General features: G+C 48.0%; 1 protein-coding gene across 4 annotated transcripts in view; it reads left to right on the top strand.

Annotated features, from left to right (window-relative positions):
• ADAMTSL3 (ADAMTS like 3) overlaps positions 1-13,024 on the top strand; it is a 229,846-nt gene that overhangs the window by 97,346 nt on the left and 119,476 nt on the right. For 3 of the 4 annotated variants that reach the window (XR_008311388.1, XM_053271888.1, XM_053271887.1), the window contains one exon: positions 8,292-8,528. The exons of the other annotated variant lie outside the window; for it this stretch is intronic. Coding sequence is in view for 2 of the 3 variants with exons in the window: in XM_053271888.1 (XP_053127863.1) it covers positions 8,292-8,528 (237 nt within the window). In the remaining variant the exon portion in view is untranslated. The remainder of the gene's footprint in view (positions 1-8,291; positions 8,529-13,024) is intronic. 4 annotated transcript variants of the gene reach the window in all.

Here is a 13,024-nt window from a genome sequence, read left to right as displayed (position 1 = left end):
AGCCAAGAGAGCAAGTCTAAGCAAGATAGGAAGGAAGACAAAATATCAGGTACAGGAATTAAAGCATTAGGGCGGTGTCCGGAAGCTTTCCGGAGCAGAAAGTAGGGGGAGATGCAAAAGCAGGCTCCGCCCAGTTTTCTTATGGCAGTTTCATGCATGTGCTCTTTCCTGAAGCCGTTGTGTGTTACCTTTGCAATTACCCCAGGGATCCGCACTAGATCTCTGCTTTCAGCTAGAGTAGCACAGTAGTGTGTGTGTAAAGGATCCTCTTTCAATGCGCCACTGATCATTTAAAAGGGCAAAGTGCCAGGATCTGGTAGCCATGTACTCAGTGCCCAAAGCTGTCTTTCAGGAGCAGGGCCCCCACCCGGGGCCCCCACTCCCTTAACCCTCATTAAAATTACCTGAAAGGGGGTCCCGCACGGGCTGATTTGCCCCAGGCCCTGCAACCCTCCAGGACTCCCTAAGGACAGCCCGGTTAGTGCCCCTTTGCTAGAAGAGGGAGCTGCTGATCTGCTGTCCATTGCTCTTGAGCACCACCAGTGCAGATGGTCAGGCAGAAGTACTGCAGCTGGTTCGGCACCTGTTAGGCGGCACAAGGGGTCAGTAAGGTCTCACCTGGCCCTGTAGAGGCTGGCTGCTCAGTGTGTGAATGTCTCTCACGAGTACAGAAAGACAAAGCCAATGTTTGTTTGCAGAACTCATAGTTCACCTTTCTCTTTAAGAAGCCCTCAAGGTGACTTCGAAAAATGCATACAGAACATCGGTGGTTGCAGAAAACAGCATAAGAAAGTCTGTAAGCTAAGAAAGGAAAGCAATAACTGTAACAGAGCAGCAGGTTGTCTAGGTAGGCAGTTGGATGGGTGGCTACATGTGAGCATTATCTAAGACATTCCTCTTAGGGGATGGGGCTGTAGCTCAGTGGCAGAGCATCTGCTTTGTATGCAGAGGTTTCCAGGTTCAGTCTCAGGGAGCATCTCCAGGTAGGGCTGAGAAAGACTCCTGCCTGAAACCTTGGAGAGGTTGCCAGTCTGTAGACCAGACTGAACTGGATGTTCTGATGTTCTGACACTGTATAAGGCAGCCTCTTGTGTTCATTTAGAGCCCTTTAGGTGAAAACAACACTCTGAACTGAGCTGGGGACAAACTGGGAACTAGTGGAGATGTCTTTAAAACACGGCTGCGTTTTGACGTGTGGCAGTCAGTACCAATTGGTCAGTACTAGTTCCGCATCTGTGCAGAACTCAGTAATCCGGCTGTGGCGTTCCACACCTGTTGCGGCTTTCTAAACACTTTTCAAAGGCAGCCCTGCACACAGCACACTACAGTAATCCAGCCTGGATGTTATTATTAAAGCATGAATAACTTGACAAAGGTCATCTCTCTTTGAGAAGGGATGCAGCTGGCACATGAATGGTAGCTGATGAAAGGCACTGTGAATCTGCTACAGCACCCCTGACAGATGACCATCCAGTCTCTGTCTGGAAACCTTCAGTGAGGGAAAGCCCACAACTGCATGTGGCAGATGGTTCCACCGTCAAACAATTCCGGCAGTTAGGAAATTCCTTTTAATGGCTAGCCTGAATCTGCTTCCTTGTATTTTCAACCCAGTGGTCCTAGTCCTGCCTTCAGAAGCAACAGAGTAGAAGTCTGCTCCTTCTTCTATCTTGAAAGGGGCTAGAAACTTGCATTTTTTAAGGAAGCTGATTTCAGTGACCAAGGCTTCATTCAGTGGCTGTTCCACACCTCCATGGAACTGTAGCACAGAATGCTGCTCATGAATGCCATAATGCCCCTGGACTCAGTGGCTGTATGCTGTTCTAAAATAGGACCGTCACACCCTCCAATAGGAAGTTTGGTTTGGTGGGTGTATTGAGTCATTTTAATCTCCCTTCAAGCTGGCCAACTCCTCCCCCACTTTTACAAAGCTGTGTGGTGCCAACTGGCTCCTGCTACAAGACAGCACAAGGCTTGTAAAAGAGAGAGAGAGAGAGAGACCTTGAATTGCTAAAATTCTCCTCCCACCCTTCTTTGGATGGGATTTATAATAATGGATCATACTGCTGGCACAAGGCAGTGGAACAAACCCTTTAGAGAGCAGCATCCAATGCATGCAAGACTTGGATATCGGATACAGCTCCTATTTGCCCACTTTTGAAAAGAAGACCCACCCGTCTCAGTACCACTTCATTTTGTATTGCTGTCTGCGAACTAAATTCATAGCTACTTGCTGCCAGGCTCTTAGGCAAAGCATGGGCAGTACATGAACTGTTGTGGGAGGTGGAGAGCTTGGTCTGGTGGCAGCAAGCGTGAATTGCACCCTTTGCTAAGCAGGGCCTGCCTTAGTTTGCATTTGAATGTGTGACTACTTGTGAGCAGCGCTGTAAGGTATTCCTCTTAATAACTCAGTGGGAAAGCATTTGCTTTGCATGCAGAAGGCCCCAGGTTCAGCCTAGCATCTGCAACACAAAAACCCAAAACCTTGGAGAGCGCCTGCCTGTCAGTGTAAAGCTGTGGTTCCCAACCCTTGGTCCTCCAAGGGTTTAACTACAAGTACTCCAAGGGCTGAACTACAACTCCCATCACCCCCAGCCACAATTTGTAGTTCAACAACAACAACAATTTATATAACGCTTTTCAACAAGTTTCCAAAGCAGTTTGCATAGAGAAATAATAATGAAAGATGGCTCCCTGTCCCCAAAGGGCTCACAATCTTAAACACACATCAAAAACCTAAGATAGACCCCAGCAACAGTCACTGGAGGGGTACTGTGTGGGGAGTGGATAGGGCCAGTTGTTCTCCCCCTATTAAATAAAGCGAACAGCCATGTTAAAAAGGTGCCTCTTTGCCCAGTTAGCAGGCAGTTGGAGTACCAAAGGTTGGGAATCCCTGGTGTGGACAATGCTGGACTAGATAGACCAAAGGTCTGACTCAGTATAAGGCAGCTTAGGAATATAGGAAGCTGCCTTCTACCGAGTCAGACCATTGTTCTATTTAGCTCAGTATTGTCTACAAAGACTGGCAGTGGGGCTGCTTCAAGGTTGCAGGCAGGAGTCTCTCTGAGCCCCATCTTGGAGATGCTGCCAGGGAGGGAACTTGGAACTTCCTGCATGCAAGCATGCACAGGTGTTCTTCCCAGAGCGGTCCCATCTCCTGACCGGAATTTCTTAAAGGGCTCACACAGAGTCTCCCATTTAAATGCAACCAGGATGGACCCTGCTTAGCAAAGGGGACAATTCATGCTGGCTTCCACAAGACCAGCTCTCCTCATCCTCTCTATGTTCCAGCTCTTCCTATCTATGTTCAGCACATTATTTGCATGTGCAGGTTACGTTCGTTGTTCTCCAACTGCGATGTTTTGCAATGAGCCTGAGGCCTAAGGGAGTGGAACTTGGCTTTTTGCCTGCCACCACCACCCCCCCTTGCTTGAGATCAGCATCACCTTTCATGATGTTAAGTTCTTTCTGTTCCAAAACACCTAGATGAGCATATCTTGTGTCATTTTAACGTGTGCCATTTCCAGCTCTGAGAGTCTAAACCACGCCTGGGGAGGGGCCAGAGCTCAGTGGTAGAGTGGATGGTTTGTGTCAAGGTCACAGGTCTTGTCCCTAATATCTTCCGGTAGGGCTGGGAAATAACCCTCTGGGTAGTGCCTCTGGGTACAGTTGCTGGGTAGGATGGAGCCCTCTGACCTAGCGGACGCGTAGCAGGCGATCACTGCCCGTGCCTCCCACCTTCTTTTTCACTCATGTATGGACACAACATGGGAGCACACCCAGCTCCTGAACTCGGGAAGGGCATCTGTCCTCCCAGTTTCTGACCGTGTGAACAGGCCATGGATGGAAGGCCGTTTCGTCTGCTCAAGAGGGAGGGGTTATCACTGATCCCACCCACACCCACACCACTTCCCTTTGCAGCTCTCCACGGTCGTGCCACCAAGTTCTGATGGGTCCCAGCCATCAGTAACACATTTTAAGGGAACATGGGAGGCTGAGGGTGGGTGGGTGGAGGATCAGTAAAAGTCTGCGCAACAATGAAAGGACTTTCCGTCAATGGGAGGAGAGCTGGTCTTGTAGTAAAGGTGAAGTGTGCCGTTTCGACTCCTGGCGACCACAGAGCCCTGTGGTTGTCTTTGGTAGAATACAGGAAGTGTTTGCCATTGCCTCTTCCCACGCAGTATGAGATGATGCCTTTCAGAATCTTCCTGTATCGCTGCTGCCTGATATAGGTGTTTCCCATAGTCTGGGAAACATACCATTAGGGATTCGAACTGGCAACCTCTGGCTTGCTAGTCAAGTCATTTCCCCACTGCATAGCAGGCATGAATTGTCCCCTTTTCTAAGCAGGGTCTATCCTGGTTTGCATTTAAATGGGAGAGTACACTGTAAAATAATCCCCTTCGGAGATGGAGCTGCTCTGGGAAGAGCTCCTGCATGCTTGCAGGCAGAAGGTTCCAACTTCCTTCCTGGCATCTCCAAGGTAGAACCAAGAGAGACTCCTGAATGCAAATTTGGAGAAGCCGATGCCAGTCTGTGTAGACAATCCTGAGTTAGTTGGACCAATGGTCTGACTTTGTATAAGGCAGCTTCCTATGTTGCTATGAACTTGGGATATAACTCAATATGTTTTATGGCTATAGTGACCAACTATTGACCAAGTTTATTTCAGTGCCAGAATTATGTTGTCATTTTTTAAAATTTATATCTGCCTTTCCCCCTTGATTTTCCCTGACTCGTGCTTCAAATTGTAGATTTAAATCACCTTGATTTAAATCAATCCACCATGCTACCTGCTTGTTTCTAGGCTCGTTACCTACTGCTAGAAGAGCATTTCCCAACAAGTAAGGATTGTATCTGCAAAAACTGATAGCTCCTTTTCAAAAGCAAGCAAGCAATCAGACCCAATTGCTGAGTGTAGAAAAACAGAAGAAATTAATGAGACTGTTCTGTATACATATTTTTGTAAGAAACCAGACTACTGATTTAAGACTTTAAGTATTCAAGGAATGTTGTCTTATTGGTAGTCTCCACCCCTGCCATATGGAAATGTATGATCTTCTTTGCAATGGTTCAGATTCTGATGTCTAGATTAGAGGCTGATAGGAGAAGGGGAGATGTTCTGTTCTTTATCAGAATTGGTCAGTATTCTTGGGCAGAGCCAAAATATCCCTCCCTTGTGACCCCCGATTTCCAGTCATTGAAATTATGAAGGCATTTCAATTGCCGCACTGCTGCGTTTCTCACATGGCTATCAAGAACTAGAGGCTGTTCCTCAGAGGTAGAGCATCTGCTTTGCATGAAGAAGGTCCCAGGTTTTCACCAACATTTCCAGGTAGGACCGGGGAAAAAATCCTGTCTGAAACCTTGGAGGGCCGCTGCCGCTCAGAGTAGACAATACTAAGCTAAGTGGATCAATGGTCTGATTCAGTAGATGGCAGTTTCCTATGTTCCTAACTAGAGCCAAGTTGAAATTTGGGGAAGTGTTGGTTGGTGGAGATCTTTTCTACACCACTGTCTGGTTTGCAGCTGGTAGCAGTTCCCCTGGTGGGTATCTGGTCTTGGGGTAGCAAGCATGAATTGTCCCCTTTGCTAAGCAGGGCCCACCTTGGTTTGCATTTGAATGGAAGACGTGTGTGAGCATTGCAAGATATTCCTCCGGGGGATGAGGCCATAGCTTAGTGCAGGGTTTCTTAACCTTGGGCCCCTTTTCTTAACCTTGGGCCCCCAGATGTTGTTGGACTACAACTCCCAGAATCCCCAGCCACAGAGGCCATGTCTGGGGATTCTGGGAGTTGTAGTCCAACATCTGGGGGCCCAAGGTTAAGAAGCCCTGGCTTAGTGGAAGAGCATCTGCATGCAGAAGGTCCCAGGTTCAGTCCCTGGCTGTATCTCCAGGTAGTGCTGGGAGACACTCCTGCCTGTAACCTTAGAGATCCACTACCAGTCACTGTAGACCAGAGATTCTCAAGGTTAGGTCCCCAGGTGTTATTGGACTTCAACTCCCATGATCCCCAACCAAAGGCCACAAGGGCTGGGGATTATGGGAGCTGAAGTCCAAAAACATCTGGGGACCCAACGTTGAGAATCCCTGGTGTAGACAATACTGAGCTACACGGACCAATGGTCTGACTCTGTAAAACAGCTTCTTATATTCCTATGAGGCAGAAATGTTCCCTTTTCCAGCTGTTGGCCACCATTTCCCACCTCCCAGAATTCCCCTCCGAGTGGTGCTTCTTAGCATTCTTCTAAGGGGAATTGCATAAGTGGAGAAATGATGGCCAACAGCTTGCAGTCTTTCTGGTCTCTTATAAGCCTACTTTTGTCAATGTTGCTTTTCAGTACCTAGCAACTTGTTTTGGTGCTCCTTATCTTGCTGTTTTTATGTATTGCTCTTTTTATGTGGGTGTATTCAATATCTTGTTTTTTACCGGGAGTATTTTATCTTGCTTTACTGCAGATCATAAGCCACATTTGGTGATTGCCAATAGAATAGGAAGATGACTTTCCCCCCTGAATAATAGTGTATATAGCTGTGCAGAATCAATTATCTGCAAATGTAGTTTTGCTCTGTGACGGGTTACTCTGCTAAATTCCAGGCAGAGAATACAAATGAAGCCCGGATTAATATGTATGTCATTTTAATGAAAAGAACTAAAATCTTTTTACCATGAAATCGATTTCATCTGGATTTGTAAGAGGATAATAGTAAAGTTCAGTAGAGTCAATTGGAATAAGTAGCTCCTAGAATAATATTAACGATATTTCAATCATAAAATGAATTTGTGGTTACCAACTCAAGCCTTTTCTTTGGTTTGTTAACCAATGCCGTTCACCTGCACACTTTTAAAATAGAAATATATGTGTGCCTTAAGATGTTTTTATGGATATCTCAGCAAAATGAACTACATAAGCTATTCCTTATATGCTGCCCAATGAGATTTTTCAATCTTTCTTAAGCCCTGTGTTTTATATTTCCATTTCTATATATACTGCTACATTCTAATGCTATGATGTGCAGAATATGGAAGTGTTTAAGATAATCCTTTAGAGTCCTATTCATAGAAAAAAAAACATTATTTAGGCCATTTCCGCATAAATTTTATGTTCCTCTATGCCAAGAAGTCAGTTGTATGTTTGCCAGTATGACTTGCTTCCATTTAGGAAAAAAATAAAATAGAAATCATTGTATTAATCCACATTTCTCCCATAAATTTGTACCTTCATTTATACTCTTTGTTCTTGTGCCTTTTCAAACTCAACTCCTTATGCCAGTAATTACACGCTAATTGTGCCCCAGTCCTAATTTCCCTCTCTTGTAATGGTAAGGGACCTTCAGCCTTTTTTTTGTTACAGGACCCACCTTTACCCCACCCTGTAAAATGGGGCGGACTTCTGATTGTTTCAAGTCTTAGATATATTCTTTTACTCTGTGTAGATCTGGCTCTTCTCTCTCAGATCAGCCAAGTAGTAGTACCTTTTGTCTACAGCAGTTCAGGCTCCAGCTTCAGGGACTTGTACAGTTGCGGAACACTCTTTCCTGTTCTAGATTGCAAGGTAGCCACCACCCATAGTCGAGTTGGCCCCCAAAAATTCAGTTTCTGAGGGGAGACACCAAATGTTGCCTTGCCCCTGGAGAGGGCCAACCCCCTTTCAGAACTGACACTTGCAAGCTTTGGAAGTGGTGCAGGGGGCGAGGAGGAGGAGGAGGAGGAGTTGCCAGCAGCCTCCTCTTCTCACCTGGTGTGTCTTGCAACCTCTGCAAAGAGTGTGAGGAGAGGCATTCCTTGCAGAGTTTGCAAGGGTCAGATGGGTCATGGAGAGCTGCTCTGAGGAAGGTCAGGGGAGTGTATCTTGTGTCCTGCTGATGCCCCCATCAATCTGCTGCCTGAGGCAACTGCCTCGTTTTGCCTCTTGAAAGGGCTGCCATGGCCTGCAGTGGCAGCTGACAATCCCGTAGAGGCCCTTTGATAAGCAATGATGTTGAAGCTGTAAGACATTTCTGCCCTCCTCTTGCTACGTCCCTATATACTACTCTAGCTATGCGCATGTAACTGAAATAATGGTGTATTCTTCCCTTGTGTGCTCCTTCTCTTCCCTTTCTTTGTTGTGACACTTGTGTCACTATTGGGATTGTAAGCCCCTCAGGGCAGGGACCTTTCCTCTTCCTTGTAAAGCACATGGGTGGTGCAACATTACTGCATGCATGCTTTGATAAATGTGCAGGCTGTTTCATAATGGAAAGAGCATTCCATTGAAAAAATTGATCATTTTTCTGCACTCCCTGCCTTCAGGACTGCCCTTCGGATGCTGGTGACTTCCGTGCTCAGCAGTGTTCAGCCCACAATGACGTCAGGTATCAAGGACATCTCTATGAATGGATCCCAGTGTACAATGATTCCAGCTCTCCCTGTGCCCTGAAGTGCCAAGCTTTGGGGAAACCTTTGGTAGTGGAGCTGGCACCCAAAGTTCTGGACGGTACTCGTTGCAATGCCAAATCACTGGATATGTGCATCAGCGGGATATGTCAGGTATGGTGGCATTTGTAAATCTCCCTCCAACCCTGTAGGACTTTTCACATGGTAAACACATAAAGCTGTCGTATGCTGAGTCAGACTGTTGGTCCATCTAACTCAGTAAGGCCGTTCACATGATTAGAATTTGGGTAAGACAAGTGCCCTACTATAGTGATCAGCCAGCCCCTTAAAGAGTTAACTGGAAGTGAACCCTGCCCTGACTGACCGACTGGTGAACACCAGAGCTCAGCAAATCAGCACACCAGGTGGGTGGGACCTAGAGAGCTATGAGGAGGAATAGAAGGTTCCTTTGTTAGAAGAAGCAGGCTGGGGGTGAAAGCAGGACATGTGGCCATGGAGTTTGGCTGCAGAAGGATGGCTGCAGATCTTGGAAGATAGGACTGCAGGAGCTTGATTCTCAACTACGTTTTGGTGAGTTCAAGACAAAGAAAGCCAGGGCTTTGGCTTCAGGAGTTTAGTCTAGGGAACAGTCTGTTTAGTCAGATTTCACGTTAGACTTTCAGTTTTCTTTTGTGTGTGCTTTGCATATTCCTGATATTGATATATTATTGTTTATCTGCAATGTAACTAAACTAAGAAACTCTAGACTTCAGCTATCCATCCAGGATATTGCAAAAGACTCTTAACTTTTTAAAAGTACTTTTATATTTTCCTACATCCCTATTCCATGCAACTAGGGTGCTTTTTGAAGTATTCCTATAACCACTGAGTGATTTTACCTGTAACTAAAACCTGAGAGCGCCTCAGACAGAAGCCGTTTGTAGGAGGGAAGGTTGCCAGCAGCCTCCTCATCTCTCCTCGTGCTTCTTGCAAGCTTTGTAAGGAGTGTGAGGAGAGGCGCGCCATGCAAAGTTTGCAAGGGTCAGATCAGTCCCAAAGAGCTGTTCTGGTGGTGACGGCTGAGACTCTTTTGCCATCTTGCTGGTGCCTCAATCTGCTATCTGAGGCAACTGCCTCAGCTTTCCTCATGAAAGGGCTGCCCCGTTCCCTCCCACGAGAAACACCCTTGTGTTTTGTGATACTTGAGTCTACAAACATGAGTTCTGCTCCCATTCTCTACATTTTCAAGCATATGCCTGAAACAAGCATACATCTTTAAAAAGGTAATGGCAGAGCAGCCCTGTGTTGTGAAATGTGTTTTTTTTCCAGTGTGTTGTAAGACATACAGAGCGATTCAAGTAAGTGGGAGAGAGATTGCACTTTAATCGTGCATCACTGTGCTTTGATGCATGCTTGCAGGTGATTCTGCTGTCTATATTTTCTGCTGCTGCTGCTGCTATACTGGTTATATACCACTTTTCAACAAAAGTTCTCAGAGCAGTTTACATAAAATAATAAATAAATGAGATGGTCCCCTGTTCCAAAACGGCTCACAATCTAAAGAGAAACATAAGTTAGAGACCAGCAACAGCCACTGGAGAGATGCTTTGCTGGGGGTGGATAGGGCCAGTTGCTCTCTCCCTGCTTAATAGAAGAGACCCACCACTTTCAATGGTGCCTCTTTGCTCGGTTAACAGGAGACTGCAACACAAGAGCTGGTCCTGTGGTAGCAAGCATGAATTGCCCCCTTTGCTAAGCAGAGTCTGCCCTGGCTTGCATTTGTTCTGCCTTGCAAGTATTCTGATATCTCTAGTAGTAGTAGTAGCAGCGGCACGAAGGAATGCCCTTCAGTTCTGAGTGTCATAACCTGTTTGCAGTGGCTCCGGAGAGTTCATACAGCTGGTTCTCATATCCACTAAGAATGTGGCAGGAAAGCACAGAATGGAAAGCACTATGACCAAGATAAGAGGTGGGGATTCCTATAGCCATGAACAGGCGCAGATTTTAAGAGGAATGCTTTAAGGGGTCCTTTTCACACAGTCAGGGTTTTTTTTTTTTTTTTTTTGCAGCCAGGCAATACATGGGAACTGTTCACTTATAAATCCTGACTCTCAGTTGCTGGTTTGATCCTTTAGTCCTGCAGCTACCGGTTTGCTGCCTGATGCTTGGTGTGGTCTGACCATAGCCTGCTGGCCTGATCCCTGAACCCTGATGGGTTGCCTGGCTCTCCCACTCCTGGCCTAGGACTTTTGCCCCCTAGCAACCAACCACTGCCCACTGCTTTAACTCCGGCCAATAGGCTTTGGGGTCAGGGGAGAGTAACTCGGTAACTTAGGGACATAGGAAACAGCCTTATACTGAGTCAGACCATCGGTCCATCCAGCTCAGTACTGTCCACACTGACTGGCAGCAACTCTCCAAGTTTTCAGGCAGGAGTCTCTCCCAACCCTACTTGGAGTTGCTGGAGAATGAACCTGGTCCCTTCTGCATGCAAAGCAGATGCTCTTCCACTGAGCTTTGGCCCCATCCCCTCAGGGGAATATATAACAGTGCTCACTTGTAGTCTCCCATCTGAATGCAAACCCAAGCAGACCCCTGCTTAGGAAAGGGGACCATTCATACCAGCTACCCCAAGACCAGCTCTCCTCCCTGCAGCCCAGATGGCACCTCTGTCCTGCAAAGTTTAGCCTGCAAGGTTTGCAGAGCACTTGGTGGTGCAGCCTAGTGGGAGACCCCATCCAAGGACCCCCTCGGCACCTGCATCACCTCTCCATGGGTGTGAGCTTGTTAACACTTTTGAACATCAACTAGTTAAGAGCACTGGGAGGGGACGGTGTCCTGCTCTGGAAGGAACCTCTCCCACCCGGCAGGAGCCAACTCCGGCAAGCTGTGACTCATCTCCAAGTACTACTAATACCATTTCCTATTACACGATGTTCCTTTGGAGTGAGCTCTTGTGCATGTTAAAATTAGCAGTTCCAGGAAACAAGTGTTTAAAGCATCAGGGGGAAGACGGATCCAGAGAGATTCTGGGATACTTGGAAAGCTTTGCTCTTCTGCAGCGCGTGGCAGGGAGCGAGGAGGTGGAGTCGGGCAGTCCAAGGAGTGACGCTGGGCTCACGGTCTGACTTGGCGTGGCCGTCCTCGTGTGCTTATGAGGAGCCGCTTTTGTCCTGGTGGCCCAGAGGGACTCCAGCGGCTCCCTCTCCTCCCCAGCCCCGTCACATGGAATTCTCTGGTGCTTCTCGTTATAAACGCTTGTCAACAATTTAATCTTGTTTTCTTATTAAAAGCTTGTCTGAGGCCGGGCAGCAATCGGACAGGGGTCCCCAAATGCTGTTGTACTGTGTACTCACATCATTCCCCACCCTATTGCCTTTGACCCTTATAGCTGGCCCAAGGCCCTTGGGAGACCCTTGCTAACTGGGCCAAGGAACACCTTCCAAAGTGGTGATTCTCTTTATCTTAAGCAGGGGGAGAGCAACTAGCCAGTGGCGTAGGGAGGGCGTAGGTGGACCATGTTCTCCTGGTCAGTCCCCCGCTCCTGGCCATGGCACCGCACTCCCTGACCCAGCAGACCACGGGGAAGCTGCCCTTCCCTCGCCACTTAGCTGCCCTCTGTGCATGTTCAGAGGCCATTTGAGTGCCCAGCATGGCAGTGCTGTCCCGAGCACTCAAAATGGTGACTGTGCATGCACAGAGGCCAGCTGAGCGGCGGGGGCACGGCAATCTCCCTGCAGGCTGCTGGGTCAGGGACTGCTCCGCGGTGCCAGTGGAGACTGCCAGGTATCAGGCGAGGTGAGGAGAAGGGTCAAGCGAGGTGGCCCCATAAATGAGTGAGGCGGACCCGGAGGCTGGGCAGCATGGATTCCTGGGACCCATGTGCCCTGTTGCAGCTCCACCCTGGCAACTACCGGTATCTCTGTTCAACCGCAGAACCTCTGGAGGGTTGCGATAGGCCATCTGTTGAGTAATTTAGTCAGAACGTCAGCTGCTGGTTTTGGGGGACCACTCTGGACATATTTGTGGAGCAGCAGCATCATACAGATGGAAAGCCACAAAGGAGCAGGCGATGCCATGTTCTGGCATCGTCAGCCCACTTCATGTGGGTCGCCCTAGCCAAGGGCTGGAAATGGGAAATAGGCTGAGGACATCAAGTGTGAAGAAGTGGTGTGGTGGTGTGGTGTGGTATGCAGAAACAGGGTTGGCGTCCTCCAACCTCCGTGCCAGCCCCACATCGAAAGAGAGCCTTTTCTCTCCCTCTCGGTTTTTATACAGGAATAACGTTTTGCACCGAGCGTTATGGTTTTGCAATTAGTCTCCTCTCCGCAGAGCAGCTACCGCTCTGCTAAAGACTTGAACGTGCACAGCTCAAAGGCACTTGACACGGCTGATGAGCAGCGTAGGTGTGTACTTGCGGCGGGGTGGGGGGAGTGAGACATTTGGCAGAGAGTCCAGTGCTGGGATTACGACAACCTTACTCTGTATGCGCCTTGGGTTTTATGTGCTTTTAATGTCTTCTTCGCTCCGACCTACCAATCATTCCGGCACGTAGTAGCTCAGCTGCCTCTGCTCGAAGCCAACAGGTCACACCTAAGACGTGAGCCCCCCGTTTCCCTTCTGTCATTTATAGAAGAGGGGGGAAGGGGAGGCCTGTGCCGGCAGTTGGC

The sequence above is a fragment of the Hemicordylus capensis genome, chromosome 10, assembly GCF_027244095.1.
Source record: "Hemicordylus capensis ecotype Gifberg chromosome 10, rHemCap1.1.pri, whole genome shotgun sequence".
Lineage (NCBI taxonomy): Eukaryota > Metazoa > Chordata > Lepidosauria > Squamata > Cordylidae > Hemicordylus > Hemicordylus capensis.
The sequence above is the reverse complement of the archived record's forward strand: the minus strand, read 5'-3'. Positions and strand labels throughout refer to the sequence as shown.